Source organism: Apteryx rowi, unplaced genomic scaffold (genome assembly GCF_003343035.1).
Source record: "Apteryx rowi isolate R43461 unplaced genomic scaffold, aptRow1 scaffold_95, whole genome shotgun sequence".
In the NCBI taxonomy this organism is placed as follows: domain Eukaryota; kingdom Metazoa; phylum Chordata; class Aves; order Apterygiformes; family Apterygidae; genus Apteryx; species Apteryx rowi.
In genome coordinates this window covers 949,248-971,680 of record NW_020451260.1, presented here as the reverse complement: position 1 = coordinate 971,680, position 22,433 = coordinate 949,248, and the positions used below count along the sequence as shown (strand labels likewise).

The window sequence follows — 22,433 nt, the reverse complement described above, 5'->3', positions numbered from 1 at the left end:
GTTAGCATGGGGTTGCTTTTCTGGAGAAACAAGCTTGCCGGCAGAGACAGAGCTTTGAGAGGTTACGTGGGTCATGTATCAATGTCTGGGTTCCTCTTGGACATAATTACCTCATTTTCCCTGGTGGAAGATTCAACTTACTAGCCAGGACTTTGGCTATATCCATCTTTTCCTGAGTATTTGAGGAAAGGTGGCAGATGCCAACCCCAGCCAGATGGGATGGTGGAAAATTAAAAATATATGTGGACAACGGATCAAAACCATGGTCAGCAAGGATTGTTAATGTAAAAGGAAATTTTTGCTAGGAAGTGAATTACAGTGCTCTTATTACGAAAACTCCCGCAAGCCACTTAACCCTGAAGGGCAAAGTTTCCCTTGCCTTTGACATTCCAATAATTGCCTTGCTGCTGTGTTGATGGGGGAACTGTTAGTTTGTTACAAAATCTGTCTATATAATTATGTCGGAAAGAAAATACCATTTGGCTGGTTTGAAGCTTGGTAGGGCCGAGAGTACGAGAATTTTAGGGGCTTTTTAATGTTGAGATTTTCTCATCTTTACTCCGTACAGCTTAAAACCTTGCTGATCTATTAAAGCTCTGTTCGCTTGATGAAATAGTCAATCTCCCCCATCAAATTCCAGGATTTACTCAGAAAAGTATTAGGTACGAGGCCTTTGAGGGTGAATATAGCCCAGGGAGACTGGGAAGGGCTGCCTCAAACCTGGGCACACAGCAGGAGCCAGGGTAAGGGCAGAGCCCCAGTGACACTGAACTTGTCGTGTCCCACCACAGCCATGGGGGTAAGTTTTAGTCTTCCCCCCCTCCACGCTTTCTCCCCAGTAATGTTCAGTCTGCTTCAGTTCTGGTGCTTCTCTTCATCTTTTTCCCCAGCGTAATACAGCATCGTGAGCGGTGGCAAGGAAAGGCGGATTTAGGGGTCTGCTGGAGAGGACCAAGAGGAGCCTTCGTGTCCTCCACTGCTGCCTCCTCCCCGTCCCGTTCCCCTGCTACCCTGTAACAGGGCACGTAGCCAGTCAGCTTGCTTCACCAACAGGGCTGTAATTAGAAGCAGGAATTTCAAATGCGATATTATAGTATTGGAGTTCCTTTTTTTAATACTGCAGGTATTAAATTTGAAAATTACTCAGCTTGCGTTTTGGACCCAAACACCACGGTTTAAATAGGATGATAATTACAGTTTTAGTGAGCAGTCTTCGGGAGTTGTATATACATCATATATAGGCACCTAGGTAAAGGGGGTAGATATATTCGAGCATGCAATCTTAATGTAGTTAGCAAATAACTAAGAGTTGGTGTGGAGTAATTAGCTCTTTGTGGCGTTTTACATTTTTCTACTTAAATTTTTGTGGATGTAAAATGAATGTCATTTTTGTGTTTTGTTATATGAGTATTTTAGAGGCAGTTGTGAGAAAACAAAAACTGTTGCTTTTCCAAGAGGAATCAATCAGGCTGACTGGCTTCTGGCAGTATCACTAGTGATTTGTGTACTCAAGCTTTTATTTCTTTTTTATTAGATTTTTAACTTCAAGTTATTGTAAACAGTTTGTACTTCCATACCTTTATATCCTATGTGCAATCTATTACCACGGAGTTTCAGAGCAGTGTAAGTACTCCCAACTGAAGTATTATGCTTCTTCAAGTTACTTCATCTTCTGTATGAATGTAAAAACAAAAGGCCGGCCTGAATAATAGCATAAAGCTTGAATTTAAATTGCTGTTAATCCTGTTTTTTTTTTCTTTTTTCCCCCCCAAGAAGTTTATTTGGTATTATGCTGTCTACCCACAATAATGGGCAWTGATGTTCTCTACAGGACTCTAAATCTGGATGTTCAAGTTTAAGCAGTATTAGTATTTGGTACTGTGCTCTGCCTAAAATATAATGAGGTTATTAAACTTAGAATGCATAATAAAAATGGTGGAAGATGGACCAAGTTTGTTTTATTAAAAAGGCAATGTGCAAGCTCCTTTTCCTGTCTTAGTGTATTAGCATTACCAGGGTCCCTTCATGAATCCTTTGACCAGTTTGTCATCTGTTTTGTTGGGTTTAAGCTTCTCCCCTTCAAATATGTGCTTTGTTTCACCTCTCTTCTTATTTCCTTTTCCTATCTTCTTATTAATTTTCTTGAATTTTCAATAATCTCTCAATTGCCGTCTGTCTGTGCTCACTACTGTGTTACTCCTGAAATTTCCATTTTGTGAAATCAAGTAGTCAGGCTTGTCATCTCGTTGGACAGGGTTGAGCTGTGTTTCTCTCTCCTACGTACTTGTGTGTCAGACGGCATCTTTATCTCTGATGGAGCTTTGTTCATTAAAATGTGAACATGCATAATATTTTCTAAGAGAATTATTCTTTTTTGCCTTCTTCTCTGTAGCTGGCCTGTGGACAGTCTTCACATTAGGGGGAGTGGGGAGCAAAGCAACACCGCAGCTGGAACAGTGCTCCCCGCTAGCTAATCAGAGTCTACTGCTTCTGCTCATCTTGGCCAACCTGACTGACGCTCCAGATACGCCGAACCCCTACAGACAAGCTATTATGTCCTTCAAGAACACACAAGGTTTGTATCTGTTCTTGCTTTTAAGCATGAACTGCTGAAAATGAGGCAGTGTATTGTTGTGACTGTTTAGATATTCTCTTTCCAAAACTTGTTCTCTCTCCAGTAAGCCCATGGAGGAGTACAGTTGTTTTTTTTTTTTCTCGATACAGTTTTTTTAGCCAACTAACTGACAACTTGTATGAATAATTTATTTTAGGTAACTTTGGTTAATGTCATTGTTAACTAGTAATGTGTTTTATTAAAAACTATTATACATGAATCGTTATAAAATTTTAAAAGCCTATTCTTGTCAAATCCATATTTTTCCTAAATGTGTATGTTTATAGAATCACTTATTGAACAGGTAGAAACTTGTTTCCACTAGCAATGTTCATATAACTAAGCTTAACTTTGATTCCTGTAAACATATTGAGAGTCTGGAAAGAGGAGAATGGTATGAAAGAGAGGCTGGTTACAGTCATAATGATCTATAGTATATGAATATAATAGGAAAACTGGCTTTTTAAGAGAAACTTATATAATTTAATGGAGAGAGAAATAATAAAATTCAGGATAGTTATCCTTTATTCTACATGCTCAAGAATATTTTAACTTTTCTGTTGGTTGCTTCAAAATTCTGTAGAATAATACAGGATTTATTGCTGTTACTGGATTCTTTAAGATTTTTGATAATGTTTAGAGAAGATCTTACTGGTTTTTAAATCTTCTTTAAAACAGATAGTGAAGTGCTATAAATGTAAATGATATAGTGTAAAAATTCACTTAAGAGGAGGTTGAAGGTCAGTGGACTCTCCTCAGTTATTGAACTGTGGCATCAGCATCCTTAATAAAGCACTGATCTGATTTTACTGTCTACATCGAAATTTTACCTGGTAAAGAAGAATATTCACCTGAAGCATGAGTGTTTTCAAGCAGCCAGTCCATAATGACAACCAGTGTTTGAAGTGGTGGGGAAGAAATGGTAATTTGGGGGGGAAAATTTGAGCGTCTGGGAGAGGCAYGGTTTCCATCACCGCCGAATCAGTCTCGCGGGGCTAGGAGCTGCTGCCAGCTGATGGGCTGTATTGAGCCTCTGTGTGAGGTAGTGTCTCCTGGCTCCAGCCAGGCTGGGACCTCCTGCAGGAAGGAGAACACTTTGCATCAGTGTCTCCTGCGGAGTTCAGCTGAACGTCTGGAGCAGTTGCCCTTTGCGGAGGCCAAGAGGCTGCCTCCGGAGAAGCAGCTGCTCCTGCCTGAGCCATCTCCACCAGGCTCCCAGAAACCCACCGGGAGCTGTGGCGCTCATTGAGTTCCTACAGCCATTCCAAATACAGCAGTTTTTCCCCCACAAAAAAGGTTGGGGATATTGTTCAAAGCAAGTGGCATCTGCCATGTACATCCCCATCTGCCAACTGCCCCAAGTAGTCGGTAGCTATTTGGAAACTTTGCTAGCAACGGACACTGAAAAGAAGGGGGAAAGTGGCAGATAAATATTTCAGTGGGTGTAGGTGGTGTTTATGGCAGTCAGCCTCTACCAGTATAGAGATTTATCCAGAACAGTGGAAAAGTTTGGTGGGAAGCCATGGAGCCGTACATTTGAGAGCCAAATTTGTGTTGGCTCGCAGTTCCTGTCCACGGGCATGTACGTGGTGAGAACACTCTCACTGTTTTCCGTGGTGATACAGGGATAATATCTGCGAAGTCTTTGGGGCTTTGGGAAAGGGAAGGCTCAAATGCAGTGCAGTATTACTGCCTAGCATGCCTCCTATTGTAATACAAGTTTAATGGGCTGTAAAAAAGCAAGTTTTGAAATTTGAGTAGGTTTTTTTTTCTTCATTTGAGTCTTTTCTCCCTCTCCTTAAAATCCCTTCTGCCCACAAATTACTGTGCAGGAGGTACTTCTGCCATGCTGTTTTCTACAGCAGAACTGTCCTCAGTTGATGCACTTTTTTCCCCTTAAAGAAAGTAAAGAATTCAAAAATCCATAGTCTGGGGGGTCTAAGCAATTTTAGTTAAATTCTTCAACTTTGGGCACCTTGTTTATAGAAATACAGGAATTTTTAAGTTCAGACTTATAGCATACTTGAGCACCCGAACTGCTGCTGTCCCCAGAATATCCTCTTGCCATGAAATTGCTGTATTTTTTCCATGTGCTTAGCTTGTTGCGTTCTCAGGAAAGATAGCTGTATGCTGTTGTGAGAAGGTTCTGTGAACAGAAATCTCTTCTGTTTTATTTCATTTCCAGCTCTGCCACAAATTAACCAGCTCCTGTTACTTTGAGTGCTGTTAGACTTTGTGGCATGGTGTTTTAAATCATTTTAATTAACTTGTTAAAAAATTACCCCGTGTCTTTTAAAGCCATGCAACACCTATAGTTCAAGACTATCAGTATATTTGCAGGGAAACATGTGCGTCTGCCCTTCAGGCTGACAAATTCAGAGGAGAGAGTCCACCTTGATGCAGGTGAACTAAACCTGAAAGTTTTGATTACAGGGTTTGAAAACACATTAATCAGTCCATCATCAGTTATAGTGAAGGTCCTGTAGCTGCCACCTTTGCAGCAATTCGTGGGATTTTTAATAGTAGGAGCTATCTAGAAGATCAGAGCACTTTTAATAAAAAAAAAAAAAAAAAAAAGACTGTCTTCTGAAGATGCAGAAGTCTTACCAGATCTCATGTGGGAGGACAGCCTCAGCTTTTGGACACAATTGAAGTTTCTCAGACTCTGAGATTTGACCATTGGTGACAGTAGTCTTGAGTGATATTCCTTACTGTGGTTGTAGAAAATATTTCACCCGGAGATTTTATAAAATAAACATGTACCTGGGTGGTAAATATTTTTGTTAAATATGGTTTTTGGTTTCTTTATTTCAGATAACACTGCTTTTTCTTCATCGAACCCACATGCTTTCCAGATTAATTTTAACAGCTTATACACAGCTTTGTGTGAGCAGCAGAAATCTGATCAAGCAACTCTTCTTTTATACATGCTTCTGCATCAAAACAGCAACGTGCGGACATATGTGTTGGCACGCACAGACATGGAAAACCTTGTAAGTATTGTTCTGCTTGTCTAATATTCCAGAGGGATTGGTCCRGGAAAGCTTTTATGCAACTGGCTGCTCATGTTCCCTGTTCTATGGCAGCACCAGCTCTGACCAACTTACTCATCTTCATTATATCATCTCGGGAGTATTATATCATCTCAGGACCACACAACTACAGTAAAGATAGCACTTGTAAGGCCTAATGCCACTGCCAGTCTGACCCAGGTAAAAGCTGCTGACCTCTGGGCGTGCTGTAAGAAACTGGTTGCAGATACTGCTCTATTCATGATTTTGTTTTTCATTTTTTTTAGATGTTCAGGCCAAAAACCTAGGCAAGCTTACTGTGTATGTGTGTACGTGTAATAGTTAACAGTATGAGCTGTAACTTCACTAATATGACAAATGTCCTACAGAGCTGACCTATGCAAGTGTCTGAGACTGAAGGGCCTCAAGGAGTAGTTGACTTTTTTTTTTAAGAATGCAACTGAAACAACATTTTAGCTGCTTTGAGATAAGACTGTGGTTAATAGCCAATGTAACAGCCACCTGGTACAGTTTTTTGTAGGCTATAAATCAGCTTTTGCCCACCTCTGTTTAGTAATGTCACAGACCACTTTAACAAATCTTACTTATTATAAAGCATTCCTTTAATAAGATAATGGCTGTCTACGGGAATTGGTAACAGAATAGAGAACATTTTTCATTTTAATACTTGAAATCCTGCCAGATAATTAGATCCTATGCCTGTTTGATGGCAGCTACGGAATGAGTTTGGTCTCAGTCCAAGTTCTAGCAGATAGATATATTGCTAAAATCAGAGTTGATAGACACCACTGTTGGCAAACTCAGCTAAGATGGTTGATACTGAGCTGATGATTCAAGACTGAACTCCTGTGTGGTCCGCTGCAGATTATCAAGGCCAGGGCCGAGTCATTTTGCATGAATTCTGTGGATAAATTGTCACATTTAGTTTTCTGGGCTGTTGGTATGCGGTATGACATGTTTCACAGCTGCTAAACTCACCAATTTACTCTCTCTCTGAAAAAATAAAGGTTAGGGGTGTGTGTGTGTTGTTCTATAATTATGGTATTTCATATATTGTAAAGCTTCCAGGAAAAAGCACAAGGTGTGTATGTCAAAACAGCTCCAGATGCAGATACTCAGGCATTCTGCCATGTGGGATATTACTGTATGTTATCACCTGTCTTTCCTCCCACTCTCAAAAAAAGTCAGCAAAAACCTTTTAGCAATCCCAGAAGTAAGAAGCAACACTAAAAAGTTGGCTTTCTGGGAAAAGCTGAGAAAATTGAGAAAAGGATTACTGCAAACTTAACAATGTATTTGTTTTTAATACCAAAATGTGGAACAGTCTGGTCCGTCTCGTATTGTTATCCCTTCATTTCATGTTTCATGCATATTGTTGGTCTTTGTGATCATTGCTGACATCTTCGTACAATCTGCTCACCTCTAGCAGGCTGGTAGGTGAGGATGAGCAGTGAGCAATGATGAAGAGCAGTTTGAATTGCCTAGTAACTTGGGCTGGGCAAGTAAGTGTATTTTAGTAAGTGTATTTTTCAGAAAGTGAATTTGAATCCAGCCAAAAGTAGTTATTTTCCTAGGAACAAAAAAACTGGCGCGCATCCTGAAGGGTATGAAAAGGGCTGGGAGGCGAGGGGGATTCACTGGACAAAGAAATCGTGATCTCCCTGTTACAACCTTTTGCTAAAAGTGGCTAATTCAGTCTTGAATTTGTAAATAAGACAACTGGGCGGGAGTATGGAGCTGCATTTTCTGTTTCTATATACGGCAACTGCAAGACTGGTGCTAACATACTACATACTATTCTGGCATTGCACTAACATACACCATAAAGTATTTACAGGCTATTGAAAAATGGAGAGAGCGTAGAGAAACAATTTTTTTGCTTAAAAAACCCCCCAACAACTGTGAAGGCTTACTGCGCGAGGCTCGGAAAGCTAACTTTGCTCGGTTTGTCAGAAAGAAGTTTGAGAAGTGCCGGGATGTGTAAGTACCTTCCTGGGGGAAAAGGCTGAGCAGAAAGGACTCTCTAGACCTACAGGGAAAGGCACGATAAGGACTAGAGGCTGGAAGTTGAATTCCACAACCTAAGAGATATGGGAACAAAACAGATAAGGTGATTAGCTCATTGGAAGAAATTGCTGACAGAACGGGGCTCTCCAAGGATATCTTTGAGCGGAGGGTGGATGACTTTTTGGAAGAATTTTTTTTTAATGCCTTCAGGTTTTGATGCCCAGGAAGCATCACTGGTAGATGTTCTGTGGCGTTTCCTAGCTTGTGGGGGATTTGTGTCTTTGCTCTTTTTGTGACTTTAGTTTAATTTGTAAATTGATTCAACATGAGGTTTTTTTTTGTTGTTTTTTTTTGTTATAGCAAGTTCTGTCTCAACTTGCTTCCTAATTTTTGTATGAATCTACAAGTGAGTTGCACATGAATACCTTCATCTTCAGTTATTCTATATATTGCTTTATCATTAATAATGCAACATATCTTTTTTCGCCTTAAAATAACAGTCTGCCTAGTAGAATTAATAGGATTTTGTGTGCTTTCCCTAACTTCTAGTATGTCTCTTTGTATAATTTTATAAAATAATTGGTTTAGATAGCTGATGCTCTCAGGGATGTTCCTGGCTGGAATTTGGCTACGTTGCTGAGAGCCCTTGCAAAGATTCTCCAGGAAGTGGTGGGACCGGTGAAATAGGGGGCCATTAGCAAATTTTTTCCTTGGCTTAGTGTCATGGCTTGTGGATGGGAAAATGTCAAGCCGCCTGCTCTTTAGAGAAGCAGTTAATGTCACTATTTCAGCTAAAAATGCCAGTGGGATATCTACCTGTGAGAAGTAAGCGCTTTCAGTTGAACGTTTTTTGCTTTGGCTGCTGAGCTGTGTAGCGCCGCTCTGTTTGTTGCTCTATGTTTTGTTGCTACCCCGCATGATTAGATCAAAATGTTGCATATGATGATGCATTTACATCAACTGATGGTATGGCGATATATTTTTCCAGTGGCATAGATTTGGGTTAAGCACATTGCTCCTGAGTGGCTCTGCTGTCTTGTGTTGTGTTGTAGACTGCAGACAAGCTATTTTAAAACTCTTTGCTGGGGAAACTGTTCTTGCCCTTGGATTGAATATAGCACCTGTAATTATCAGTGTCAGTTTTTACCTGCCCCTTGCTTTGAGCTTTAAAAGTAGCTTTTTAATGGTGACCGTTTCTTAGTAAAATGTTAGCATTAAAAGCTGCTCCTGTTGGAGGAATGTTAGTAGTAGTCGAGCGATTTTAGTTTAATGAGTATCAACAAAAGAACCTGCAATTTAGAAAGTGGTTATTGCATGGTTTTGGTAGTTCCTGAAAGCAGAGCATGAAACTGCTTGTTGGAGAGCCTTGCCTGCACAGTCAGACGTTGGGACATGCCAAGGCTTTTGAATAAAGAGTTGTATCTTTGTAACTCTTCATATAACCAAGACACCTATTTGCATGAGCCTTCCTGGACGTGGCCCTCATCTGAGTCAGAAAATGGGATGGGGGAGTTTTCTGTTTGCCGCAGGAGTGCGTGTGCTGCACCAAGCGTGACTGATGCAGGGGGGCTGCAGGCTGCCCAGCGCCTGGCCATCCCATGCCAGTTCCCTGAGAGAGCTCCAAGTTTTGCGGTGTGTGTATAATATAAAAGTGTAGAAATGAATTTTGGTTACAATTCTATACAAGTTTTAGTGTATTTAGAATTCTGTCTTAATCTTATATCCTGACTCTTTTTTAAATGCTGCCTGGTTGAATAATTTTTGGTCTGGTAGTAGCAACACTTAGGTGCTAAGTATCTCCTAGGCATAACCAAAGGTTTGGATGGCTCATTTCCTAACACAGCAATCTGTGTGCAAAGGCAAAAGTGTCTGGAGGAGGAAAAGATATAGGAACTCTATGAATTGATCCAATTTTCATATACGAGAGGTGGGGGTGAGAGCTGTTAAACTGCCATTTGCCTCCATAAGTTTGGTCCAATAGGCAGAATGAGCAAAGTCTAAAATGGAAGTAGAAAGGAAAGTAAGGTCGGGTGTGTGGCGATGGGAGGAGATCTCAAAAGCGCTGAAGATGCATGCAGAGAAGGAAGCCTGAACGCAGTGATTTGGAAAGTTGGGGTAAGGGTGGCCAGCCTTATTCTGGGGGGATTTTGAGCTAAGTCGTGTGACATATAGACCCTCCTAGCACTTAACCAAAGAGCTCCAATGGCATTACTCCCTCTGGAAATAATTGCTCCTTCAACCAGCATATCGGAGTCTATGCTGTAGAAGAAGGTGGAAATTGGAGGTTATCTGTGCAAGGTTACAGAGAAATGTCCTTTTCCTCCAACCAAGGAAAAGGATAATTGTTTTTGCTATGTAGCTATTCTATGAAAACAGAGTTTTTTACCTTTGCTATCAAGATTTATATTCACAAAGCATAAAAACATCAACCCCAATTTTAATAGAAGAGAGAAGTTTCCKAAGGATCCTTTGAAATTGTAAAGGAAGGATGTTTGGGAGGCACAAATACTTCTTTTTTCTCCGTTTTTATTGCAGTGTTGCCTTGACCCTGGGTAAAGCATCATCAGAAGGTTTTGTGGCCTGCAGCCTTTAGATCAATGTCATCGGTTTGAACGGAAACTGCGCGAAGTGTGTTTAATGTGGTCCAACTGCTTTGGAGCTTGTTGATTTTTAACAGAACGTTCTGGCCATTTTAGAGACTCACGAGTCCTGGCCTAGCCCCAGAATAGGTTTTATGTGATTCATCCTGCTTCACTTGGCTTGTTTTTAAAAACAACAACTCTTTAGGTGGCTCAAATCTCTTGGAATGAATTTGGTGTCTCATTCACTATCTTGGAATTAAGAGGTGTTTTTTTTCCCCCCCCTCCAAGTTCCTTTTTTTTTTCCAGGGTAGTTTGTGATTTAGGCCTATTTCTGCAGCTTGGGGAAGCCACATCATACAGAGCCAGTGGAAAGCTAATTTTCTGTTGGTAAAGAGACAATCATCTGGGTTAAGTTTAGACTGGTGTTCAGGTATGCTCGCTGTGGCAATGAAATCTCATTTTCATTATTATTGCAAAACTTTGGCTGAAACTGTTCATCCTGGTGGAAACGTTGCAAGACCTTGGGCTGAACTCTCGTAATAGTGTCAGTTCTCCTTGGCTGCGTATTATCTCGAATTAGAAAAACAGGCCTTTTCGAGTTTTAAACCCAACCCAAACTCTTTCGTTTCTAGGGTTATCTCTGCACACCAAAATGGGAGTTGAGCTTCAGGTCTTAGAATGACTCTGTGCACCTCAGGTCTCATATGCCTGGCTGTGTTTGATGAGGATAGTCATTTCAGACCACGCTTGCTTTAAGAAAAATGGTCAGAAACAACCATTTTCCTGCTTAAACTGGTGAAAATCTTGCTTAATAATTGTTTTTTTTCCCCATAGTTCAGAGGGGAAGTGAAACTTTGAGCACTTCTGGTAACCAGTATGGCTGGAAATCTCATTTATTAGGAACTGAAATTCCAGGTCTCGCCACAAGAAAGAATTTGTTTAGACTCTCTGGTGGAGACAGAAGAGAACAGATGGAAGGTGTTTGAATGGCTTACGTCAGTGTTTAGGGGTGGTTATTTCAAGAGAGAGCGATTGCCGTGCTACCATCGAAGGACAGAGTGATGCAAGGGAGGTTTCTAATCTCCTCTCTTTACTGTCTGAGGTACTCGAAAGCCTAAACTAATATACGCTTTTTTTTTCCCCTTCCCTAAAGGTTTTGCCAATTCTCGAAATCCTGTACCATGTTGAAGAAAGGAATTCACACCATGTTTACATGGCTCTTATAATTCTGTTGATTCTTACAGAGGATGATAGCTTCAATCGATCCATTCATGAAGTGGTGAGTTGCTGTTTTGGTCAATAATTCTTCAGAACTAAGAATCATTTAAATGCTTATTTCTATAAAAATGCCTCTGCATAGCTAGCTGACTAGTTTCTCGGCAGAGATGGTTTAGAGACCGTATATGCTCTTCCGGATTTGATGGCATATGCTTATTTTTTTTCTGTAAAGATTGGTAAACCAAAGTGTCTTTTCCAAACTTTCCCTAGTGAAGTGAACAAACACTCTTCCCTCTTGTAAAGGGGATACTGTGTGTGTGTGTATATATTTTTTCCTCTTTCCGGTGTTTCCTGTGGCACATTAGTACAGTAATAGGCAGGCAGGCTGCCTCAAAGATGCTTAATGTTTGCCATGAAAGTGATGGGGAGAGAAGAGAAAAAACAGGCAACTTTTTAAATTTCTCTTTAGGAAAAAAAAAAACCAACAACTTTTGCTCAACCAGTTTGATTCAGCTGAGTGGAGTTTTTAGCTGGAGTTTTATTTTCCAAACTGAATGTTACTTCCTCACTTGGCATCCCTTTTCTGTCTTTCTGCTAGATTAATATCTCTTTTATGTTGTCCATATAATATGATTCAAATTTTGACTAGTTTTGGCCCTTGACCATCTGTGCTGGAGAGTACCTTGGATAATTATGTTCTAGTTTCCTAGCTTCTAAAGCTTCCATAATGCAGATGCTGTCTGCACTGATTTTATTTGTTTTTTTGGCTGGGACATGGAAACTCTATTTCAGGATTATGTGCAACTAATGAAATGCAAAAAGCTGGAAGCAGAATATTCGGGTATCTCAACAGAATTTTTCTCTCAGGTGAATTCCAGACTGGAGCGTGTTCTGGAGGGAATGTGACATTTTTCCTTGGTGACAAATAAGAGGTGTGCAGTATTTAATTTCTGAAATCCCAGATTATTTTATATAGCTCTGTATGTAGAAAGTAAGAAGAGTTGGCATTTATATGATATTTTTTAGGAGCACCTTTTCAGAAGCACCTTTTAGGAAGAACTTCTATAGTAAATATGCAGATGATTAAAGTAACTTTTTTCTGAAGACTTCCTTCTGCACCACCTTCATGTCTTGAACCTAGGTGTGCACCATACCTATATGTAGTGTGTATATTTGGGTCCTATATTACTAATTCATTTAACTTGGATTATAAATTGAACTTGTTGAGGGATACAGCCCACAAGTTCCACTCCTGCCTCCTAGTCTCTTCCCTCATCTTTCTTCATTCACTTTGAAGACGGTACACATGGTCTTTCAACAAATTCCTCACTGGATAAGTAAAAGTGGAAGATTTCCCTAAAACTGTTAATGAGAATCCAGCTGTGGAACGAAAGCATAAATCAACTTTCCTTGTCCAGTTTGTTCTTGCCTTTGCAGCTCTCCCTGCCAATATAGTTGTAGTGCTTTCTGTGTAATGCGAGTGTTATTTTACTACTTCCATTTTAATGAAAAAAGTATCTTGTTCCTCTTACCCTGTGTTGGTTTTCAGTCCTGTCTTCGCTTCTGCCGTTTCTTTTCCCGACTTGATCTTTGTTCTGCCTCCCATTAGCTGCTCAGCAGAGCATGCCTCGTGAGGAACACCCTTCGATGGCAGCACGTGGCCAGGGCTTTGCTAGGTTTGTCCCTCAGCTCAATAGAGAGAGGTAGCTGCGGGGCCCCGAGGCTGCAGGCCTGGTGTTGTGAGCTTCTCCTGTCAACCCTGCTGTGGAAAAAGATCTGAAAATGGATACTTCTACCATCAACAGCTAAAGGCGCACAGTGGCACTTGCAGAGGATGGATTTGGAACAAGTTTGGTCTTTCTGTCTCCTATTTTCCCTTGTTCCTTAACATTCTTTTACCCTTTTCTCCATTCTTGTATGAGCTGGGCGTATTTCAGGTCTAAGGAGAGAGCATATTTCATGTCAAAAAAGAATTTTTTTCCACCCTTGCTGTGCATTTCCAGTTAAATTTGAAGCCTTTTTCTCGCCCCATACTCTAAGCCTCGGTGTTGCAGTGATTGGCGCAGTGAAAGAGGAGGAGTAGGTCCTCTTCCCCTGCAAAATTTCAGCTTTGTACCTCCAAAGTCACCTGAATAAATTACGATGTAGACAGAGTCAGTGACTGTGATACCAAATATTTAGGATTCCTTTATTTCAAGAAAATGTGTAATCTGTCGTGCTCTTAAAAAAATAAAAATAAAAAAAAATTACCTTCTGGATCTGCACCATTGCTGAACTCTATAGAGGGCTCTGAATATCAAAATGCAAATGTGAGCATTACATCTTAGCTGGGGAACAGCTAGTGACTGGATCTGCTGGTGGTGGGATCCTGTGGAACTAGGATGGAGAAGAAATATAGTTAGCGCCCCACTTTTTCTTTGAGGGTGAAAGAGACACAAAATCGTACTGTCGCATGAATTCCTTCACCCGTCCTTTTGAATGATCACGTGAATGTGCCCTCGTATGAAGGACAGAGTTACCTTTCAAAAAATGCAGTATAAAGTAAGGAATTAGTCTCATACTTTCTAAAATATTAAGCACCCAACTCCTAGAGACTGAGAGGATATTGCAAGGAAGCAAAATATTATGATATTATTGGGAATATTAYTGGGAAAACTATATATGTAACTCTGTAAAACGTGACCATCTAGCATCAGTTGCACAACTACAGTTCAACTCTTCTTCACTACAAGTATTTATCACATTTTAGCAGCTGCAGCAGGATTTATTTATTTTTTTTTCCATCGCTTGGCTGAAGTATGAAGGAAAATAAGGATTTGATGTATTTTAAGTCAGCCTGTTTTTCTCTCTGCTCTGTATCCTGTGTAATGTTCTTATAAGAAGCATGACTGTACAATCCATTTATGGGCTATTTTGCTTTGTGGTATCACACCCACATTTATTTATTGATTTTTTTGATTAATTTTAGTAAGCACAATTTTGTAAATCTTGTGATTATAGTGACTGGTAAAGAGCTCAGGAAACCACAGAAACTCTTTTTGACTGCTGAAGCGTTTTGGTTTAAAATAAATGTGGTCCTAACTGCCTGGAAAGTATGATCAAAACCATAGGTCCTGTTCCTGCAATTGCCTTAATGCAAGATGTCACTGTAACCATGCAGAGCTCAAATGCTTTCACTAATAATAACAACAACAGGGTAAACTAGTCAATGCAAGAGTTCCTTAAATGGACAAGTATTGCTGTTTTTCCTTCTCTGATTTATGAAACAAAAAAAAAAAGAAAGAAAAGGAGATCAGATCTCAAACTAACTACATATAGTACTTTATGAAGTAGTAACCTGTAGTACTACTGTAGTACTTTTTGTTGTAGTAAATGGTGACAGACTATGGAAATAACAATGTAAATGTTTTTACTTTCATTACGCTAAAAAAAAAAGAATCTCACAATCAGTTATGGGAAACTAAGACTGAAGGTCTCGGGGCTCAGTACGTGTAGAAGTGAGTTCCTGTTCCTTGCATCTCTGGTGGTTGTTTTGCCTGCTGGGTTGTAGGTGTCAAGAAAGGTGGTGTTAAGGGTACGTAATCAAAACTGCTGGACTTCTTTTTTTTTCTTGCAAGACCACCTCAGGTTTGAGCTTTTTGTCTTTCTCTTTTCCCTTTTCATTGTTATCCACAAACCAGTGAGATTTGTTCCAAGTGTAGCATAGATTTCGCGTAGTTGGTTTTGAAACCTAAAATACTTCTAATTTTTAGGCTCCTGAAATCCAAAGCCAGGTGAATTTGTTTGTTTGAAGTTATAGGCATTTCATCTGGTTCTGCTGTGGTTGCTTTCCTTGGGATGGGGGAAGAGGTGACAGGGACTGGGGTGTAGTTTTATTTATTTATTTTAATTAAAGAGTAGTTGGCTAATTCAGGGCGTGACAGCAAGTGGACCTGGAAGTCTCAGCAATGGTGACTCAGTAAGATAGTCTTTCTGTGAACAGATTCCTCTTGTATGAAAAGTTGCTTAGCTCCAAGATGAACCTGGAGCTAATCTCCAGGGAGATCTGCAATAGGACTCCAGATGGCCAATAATATTTTTGAGTAATTTGGCCGGTTACCATGATATGAGGAAGTCCACAGCTGAGTTTCCCTACTTCCCGACTGAAAGGATGGATTTCATTTTAGGTCTTTCCAGGGCATTGGACTTTCTTGGATGAGTTTTGGATGAATCTTGGATGAATATTAAGTGTCTCTCGGGGACGTGGGGATCAAAAGATCTTGCTTTTTCCCCCCCACACTGAGATAAAAACAAATTGTAAAAACTTGAAGTCTTCTGTGAAACAAAATTCTGGTTTTTGACCCAGACCCACTTGCAACTAGTTGTTCACATATTACTTTTTAGTTTTTCTTCAATGAGAATAGAAAAGCAGAAACTGTCACTTTTTAAGTTATTGCAGTTAATCATACTGAATATATTTTGATGGACTACTTTGAAAATTTAATTTCAATGAAGTTAACTGTTGTTGGCAATATCACCCTTAGTCAGTATGCTTAAGGCTTTTCAATATTTGTTTCTTGTTTTTCTCATCCACTTTAAAATGTGGCTTCTGACAGATGATGGTTTCTTAACCTCTGGAGTTGCTTAGTACTACTGTTGTTTTGATATCGGTTGGTTCTCTTTATTCATTATGAAAAAAAGGCTGTAAAAGAATTACTTTTAGGTCACAGTGGATCAAGAACGGGTTGGTTAGGGGAGCCAGATTTCCTAACTACCAGTTGCTGTCTGCAACTGCTGGCTGCTACTAACTTCTGTGCTACTTTAATTATATAATTGTCACGTTTGTAGTCCACCTTGTGTTTCATTGTCATGGTTTCAGAAGTCAACTTCTTTCCCTACATCTTGCAGATATAATGGTTTTGGTCGATTTATACCCCTGTATGATAAGTAAGAAATTAGTATTACTGGCTCCTTTCTTTGCTTTGCCTGCATTAGAGGAGCAAGAAGTTTAGGATTTCCTTTTCTTTTGTTCGTTTTTGTATATCTGAGTATCTTGATGCTCTTTGATTTGGCGTTAATATGTTTCTAAAGCCTCTTTTAGGTGGATTGTTTAGTAGGGAATAAAGTATGTTCAGAATCGGGGATGAACAGAGCTGCGTTCAGTGCTCTAATCTCATAACTGGGTTGTATCTAGGATTGATAACACTTTCTTGAAATCTTCCCTGTTTTTTGTAAGTTTTCCAGACTTAAAATGCTTGGATTGATGTTTTTCAGGGTTTGCATTTCTAAAGCTTCTGTCAGAACCGCTGGCCGCATCTGGAGTGAGATTAGGGCAGGATGCGTCTTGTCCATGTTGAAAACCATCAATGTGTTCTCTAGGCAGTTCTGGTAACTTGATGTTTTGCATTAGGAATTTTCAATTTGGCAGGTGGTCTTTGTGCTAGGGGTATGTCTTGTTCTGCCGGTGATAATTTGACTAGATTTGAACAAATCGTAAATCTCTGGGCAAAGATGAGCAGCAGACRTAGCAGGTAGCAGCCCAGCGCCAGTGGTTATTGAACATTGGCTTCTTGGGCTCCTGGAGCCGCCGGACTGTTTGCATCCTTCCCTGCCGAGGGGCTGAGCGCCTGTCAATTCAGATACGTAGGGACCAGCTGAAATCTGTGTAACTGCTGCTTCCCGCTCCTTTGGAATGGGACTGCACTCTTAACGGTGTGCTTACTGCTCCTTGGACAGCACTGATCGGAGCTGCATGATTGATGCAGAGGACATGGAGAAAGAAGCATGTAGGAACAAAAGGGCCTGAAGTATTAGGAGAAAGAGGCTGTGGTTAGGACTGGCTGCACAAGGAACATGGGATGGATACAAGTGGAGAGAGAGAGAGAGAAATTTGTCAAGAAGCAGGTGAGAACTGGGACTGCTGAGCCAAGAAATGAGAAAAAAGGGAGGGTAGGAGCACAGTGACGAAGCTCTAGAGAACGTGAAGTTGGCCCACTTTTAGATGAGGAGACTGGAATGGGGAAGGGTGGGCAAGGAAAAGGGAGGCCGGGAAGAGGGAGATCTGAGAAGGAATGGGTCGGCTGGCCAAGGAACGGAGAACAGACTGCAGGGAGGGAGAATGGGGTGGATGAAGGCTTGGGCATGGCCCAGCGAGCCATCGGTGGATGAAAATGATGCAACTGGAGGAGTTGGAGAGCTCAGGATCCTTCTTTAGCCTATGTCACTTGTCCCAGACACATTCCTCTTGTCCTGTGGGGACACCCTCTCTGGGAGGGCATGGACCGGGAGCTGAGACTCCCGAGGTCCTGTGCTCTTCTGCTGTTGGTCTGTAGCAGAGCATATCTTGCCTTTGTCAGGGCTCATCTGTGCAAGGTTGACACCTGCCACCATCACCTTCTCCGGGTTTCTCAAATACCCGCCTTCCTGTGGCAGTTCCAAAGCTAAAGTCCAGGACTGATTATATGAGTTTCAGTAGCTTACAGTGGGACTTCTCGGTGTGGGGAGAGAGGTTTGTTCACTATTTGAAATATGCCTAGGGAATTATATGCAGAAAAGTTGCGTTTAGAAAGCATCGTGCTAGATGCATTGTTGTAAATTACTAAGTTGCCATATGCAAAAATTCTGGAGTTGTCAGCTTTGAATTGCTACGGCGAGGTCTGTTTTCTGGCAAATACAGTTGTATAGATTAAGAGCCTGCTCCCAGGTGAATTCCAGCTCCTGCGTAGCAGATCATAGTGTGAATAAAGGAACTGGTGGGGCCGAGAGGTCGGTGCTTCGTTTGCTGGGTAAGTACAGGCGTGAGCACCGTGGAATAACTTCCACCGAAGCGGGTGGGAGGAAACACGAGCCCAGTTTAATTCGTGCGAGGAGGTTGCCATTGCTATTTCACTCATCATGAGAGAACCTAAGGAATAGCTTCTTTTGGATATAATCAGTAAATTGATCTTTTATCCTAGGATAAGTCTATTTTATCTCAGGGGTGGGAAGCAATCTTTGGGTATCATTTTAGAGCATACTTCTGTAAGTTTTCAGTAAGCATCTGGAAATATTTCCCTTTATGTAATGTTGGCTGGGATTTACGTTGTACATGATGTCAAAACAAATACCCATTTCCACAGTTACATTTTGTTTAAAAATGTTAAACTTTCAGTACGCTAAGCGTTCAGAAGTCAGGAAATGAAACGTGCAACCGCAACTTAGCCCTGTAATATTTATATATTACAGTAGGTGGCTGTTTTACTTAATGATCATATGCGGTTCTTCATATAGCAGTACGTTTTTCTTCTGGAGCTTTCAAGTGTGTGCAGTGGTCAGCTTTGGATATTTTTCATGGTCAAGGCAGTTCATCTATCCCTTTGTATAAAACCTTCTCTTGAAAACTGATATATTTACATAGTTACAAATTAGCTCTTTTTACAAAATCACAGCCTATTAACTGCAACCTAAGTGACTGACTGCATATGCTTATTTTAGCACTTTGCAATTGTAAAGTTAAAAAAAAAAATTGTCTTGCAACACCTTCAAGCCAGTCCCTTTGCAGTTGAGACAGGCTAGAATATGCACACGAGCATTTATCGCAGCCATAACTTGCAACAGCTCGCTAACTTACTGTGTCTGATCGTAGGTTTTTGCCTAACAGCTGCAGGATGTTCAGTTGCTTCCCTTTTAGCAGAGTACCTTTTTTGCCGTGAAGCTCATATATTTAGCCTGTTGATTACACAACTGACTTATCTTTTTGACTTTTCAGTTGCCAGTTTCATGAACATATTGCTTGACTTTTTTCCTCTTTTAGGCTATTCTTTTAATTCTCTAGGTTATCAGTCCTGACTAGTTGTTTGTGTTTACTAAAACTCCTTGTATGACTTGCTTTCATTTTATATCCTCATCAGTTTGCCTAAAAATAACATCAGTGACTTGTAACCAGAAATTCAAGCTTTTTCCTAATCCCCTTGTAGCCTGCTCTATCTGGAAAACCTTCTCGGTAGTGATTTCGTATTTCCTATTTGTTCCTCAGCCTTGACTGTTCCTCCCTTAAATATGTCTTCAGTCTTTCCCTCTTGTTCCGATTTCCTATCCTTTTAGCAAAAGATGTTTACCAGAAATTTTCACACTTCAGCATGTTGCTGGTGACATTTTTCACCCTCGCCAGCGCTGCAGTACTATGAAACAATATAATGGAAAATGTTTTTCCCCAGCTATAGGTTATAGCCGTTTGCTTCGCCTCAGCTCCAGTGTGGGAAATTGGAAGGTGCTGACAGAAATTGTCTACTTTTAACCACTACCTCATTCCTTATTTGTTTTTGTGTCCAGCTATGCCGGTCACAAGAGATTTTCAAGATTCTGAGTCCTATTCAGTTTTTCTGAGCAATAGTCTCTTATTTTTCTTCTGGTTTGACAAACCACCCTTTCCTCTTTGTAAAGCAAATTTAAAAACATCCAAAATTTTTCTTACCGCTAGTCTCAAACCCTCGTTTCCTTTTCTTTGGTGAGCTGCTGTAGGTCTTTTGATGACCATTTCACACTTAGCTTTATACCCTGCCTACGCTTATAGTGGGCTTCTCCATGAGGCAGCCATGACTTTTAATACTTACCATACTTTGAAGATTCAGCCTCTATCAGATAACTAACAATTTTTTAACCTTTCCAATATGTAGCTTGTGACAATGGATATGTATATATATATATATTTTAATTATCAATACTCTTATTTTGTCTCTTTATATATGGTGCAGAAGTGATATTTTGTATCTCAAGCTGCATTAGTTGAGCCACTAAGACGAGTTTCCTGAGCCCACCAAATATTGTTCAGTGGCTGCATCTTTTTTTCACTTTTTCATTTTAGTGCCTCTAGTCTGTGATGATATTTGGGAGGCAGCTCTTGTTCCATGGGCCTTCATGCATCAGTTTTTCAAAGCATAAATGTACTCAACCGATATGAATCCTGTTTTTTTAGGAGGTTTATCCAAAAAACACCTAGTCCTTTCAGCACAGGCTAATGCACAACATGGTTATTTGAAGAAATGCTGTCTTCATTGGAATACTCCATGGAAGGAGGGCTTCAGGAGGCCTCCTTCCTGCTGAAGGAATAAAGTGTGGGAGAGAGGTGGAATCACAATTAGGATGCTATTTCAAATGTCTCTTGTACTGTGAAAGAGATTCAGGAGACACAGAAGGAGTTACAGTGAGAAGAAGGGTGGGAGGTAAATGGAAGAAGTGTAAGTATGTGTGTAATTAGCAGAGCCTGGAAGGTTATTGGGTAAATGTTTTAAAGACGGTGCTTACAAAGCATTACCTCTGTCTAGAATAAAGTTTATAGGCTTCTCCTTTTTCCACTGGGGTTTTTCTTTAGAATCTATTGACTTAGTATTTTGAAAAAATGCATGTGCAACTATTTCTCGAGTATTTTTATTACTTTCAGTAGGATCCTACAGTGTCCTTAGGGAAATAAAAATCTCCCAGAGCCTTGTGTTAAACAAAACCCAGATTTTGCTAGCAATCCTCATACCACAAACACCAGGCAAACTCGTCCCAAAGGAGAAATTATGTTAGAATGCTAATACCTTGAAAAAGGTTCTTTTTTTTCTCTTCATTTGGCTGTTTTGAATGTTTCTGACTAATCACAAATGGTTCTATCGTTACTGGAAAGTTTGCTGGAGGATGAACTGTTGGAATATGTTTCTGAAAGGTCTTTGCTGTTGTCGTGCTTTCAGAGGGTAAGTCTTGCTTTCCTTCGTGTTTTGGAGCTGACAAAAATGCTTTTTAAGGGTGCAGGTGGGATTATTCTGTGGAAGGCAGGGAGGACTTTAGCCCAACTGGTAACAAAAAGAAACCTTTAGAGCAAAGAGGGCCTGCGACATAATTTTTGCTTGAGATTTAAGGGCAGAAGCTGACATACAAAAAGCAGCAGAATTACAGGTAGGTTTTGTTCTTGCAGAGTATTTCAGAGAGTAGATGACATAAAGCTGTTATAGTCCAGTTTCCCCATCCTCAGCGCTAATGTAACTTCCATTACTGTGGCGTTTGAGGGCCTCTTGGGTCCTCCAAAAAAGCATAATATGTAAAATCTCACACGCTTCACAGGTTGCAGTATAAATCCCTCCCCAGTTGATGGGGCTTCATGGAAGGCATGCGCTGTGGGCATGCATGTTGAAGGTACTTCAACAGTTAAACCCGCTACCTGGAAAAGAAATTCAGCAACGTGTTGTAAAATACATTTTGAAACAAGAAACCGCTTTGCTGCAGATCGTAGGCCAAAGGGTTGGTAAAGAGCGGTCTGCCTCCCGATTACGTTAGCGGTCCTCCCGGCACAACTGCGGGGAGCGCGGCGAAAACTCAAGGCCGCAGCTCATTGATGGAAGACCAACAAAGTTCAGGGATGTGATTGAAAAACAAGAATAAGAACTTCCCCGTTGAAGTGTTTGTTTTGAAATACAAGCTTTAATTTTCTAAAAGAATATGTTCTCTTTTAAAACAAGTTGTCATCTGCAATGATTTCTATTCTGTTAATATGCTTATAGGACTCTCACATAGGCTACTCATATTGCACTGCGTGAAAACGATCATATCTTTAATAATTCAAAAATTAACAAAATGAAAGCTTTGAATTGTGCATAAACCCTCTCAGGGCATACTTTGGGCTTGTTACTTTGGAGTGGCAGGAGATGATTAGTAACCAACTATGATCACTAGAGTTAGTGCTCTGATGGTAAAAGGTTTGTATTTTTTGTCTGTTTTTTTTTTCTTTCTTTTTTTAATGTCGCATGTGGTTGTGATTATCAGGTTAGGCACTGGATCTGGAGTATACTTTTGGACACATTAACTAAAATACTTTGGTGTGCTGGGTAAATTAGTCATTTAACTTCTAATAGAGATGCTGATTGTAAATACGACTTTGCTTTAGAGGAAGAGGTTTTAATATGGGGACAAACCCTGTTAAATCGGGACTTCTGGCAATTCTGAGTTTTGCTTACAGGAGAATAGCAAAATAAAAAGATATCCTTA

The 22,433-nt window shown here is 40.3% G+C and overlaps 1 protein-coding gene across 4 annotated transcripts in view; it reads left to right on the top strand.

The window, feature by feature from the left end:
- The window catches only part of DYM (dymeclin), a 220,809-nt gene that overhangs the window by 80,662 nt on the left and 117,714 nt on the right, over positions 1 to 22,433 (top strand). For all 4 annotated transcript variants that reach the window (XM_026092225.1, XM_026092226.1, XM_026092227.1 and 1 more), the window contains 3 exons: positions 2,393 to 2,575; positions 5,429 to 5,607; positions 11,389 to 11,514. In XM_026092225.1, coding sequence (XP_025948010.1) covers positions 2,393 to 2,575; positions 5,429 to 5,607; positions 11,389 to 11,514 — 488 coding nt within the window. The remainder of the gene's footprint in view (positions 1 to 2,392; positions 2,576 to 5,428; positions 5,608 to 11,388; positions 11,515 to 22,433) is intronic.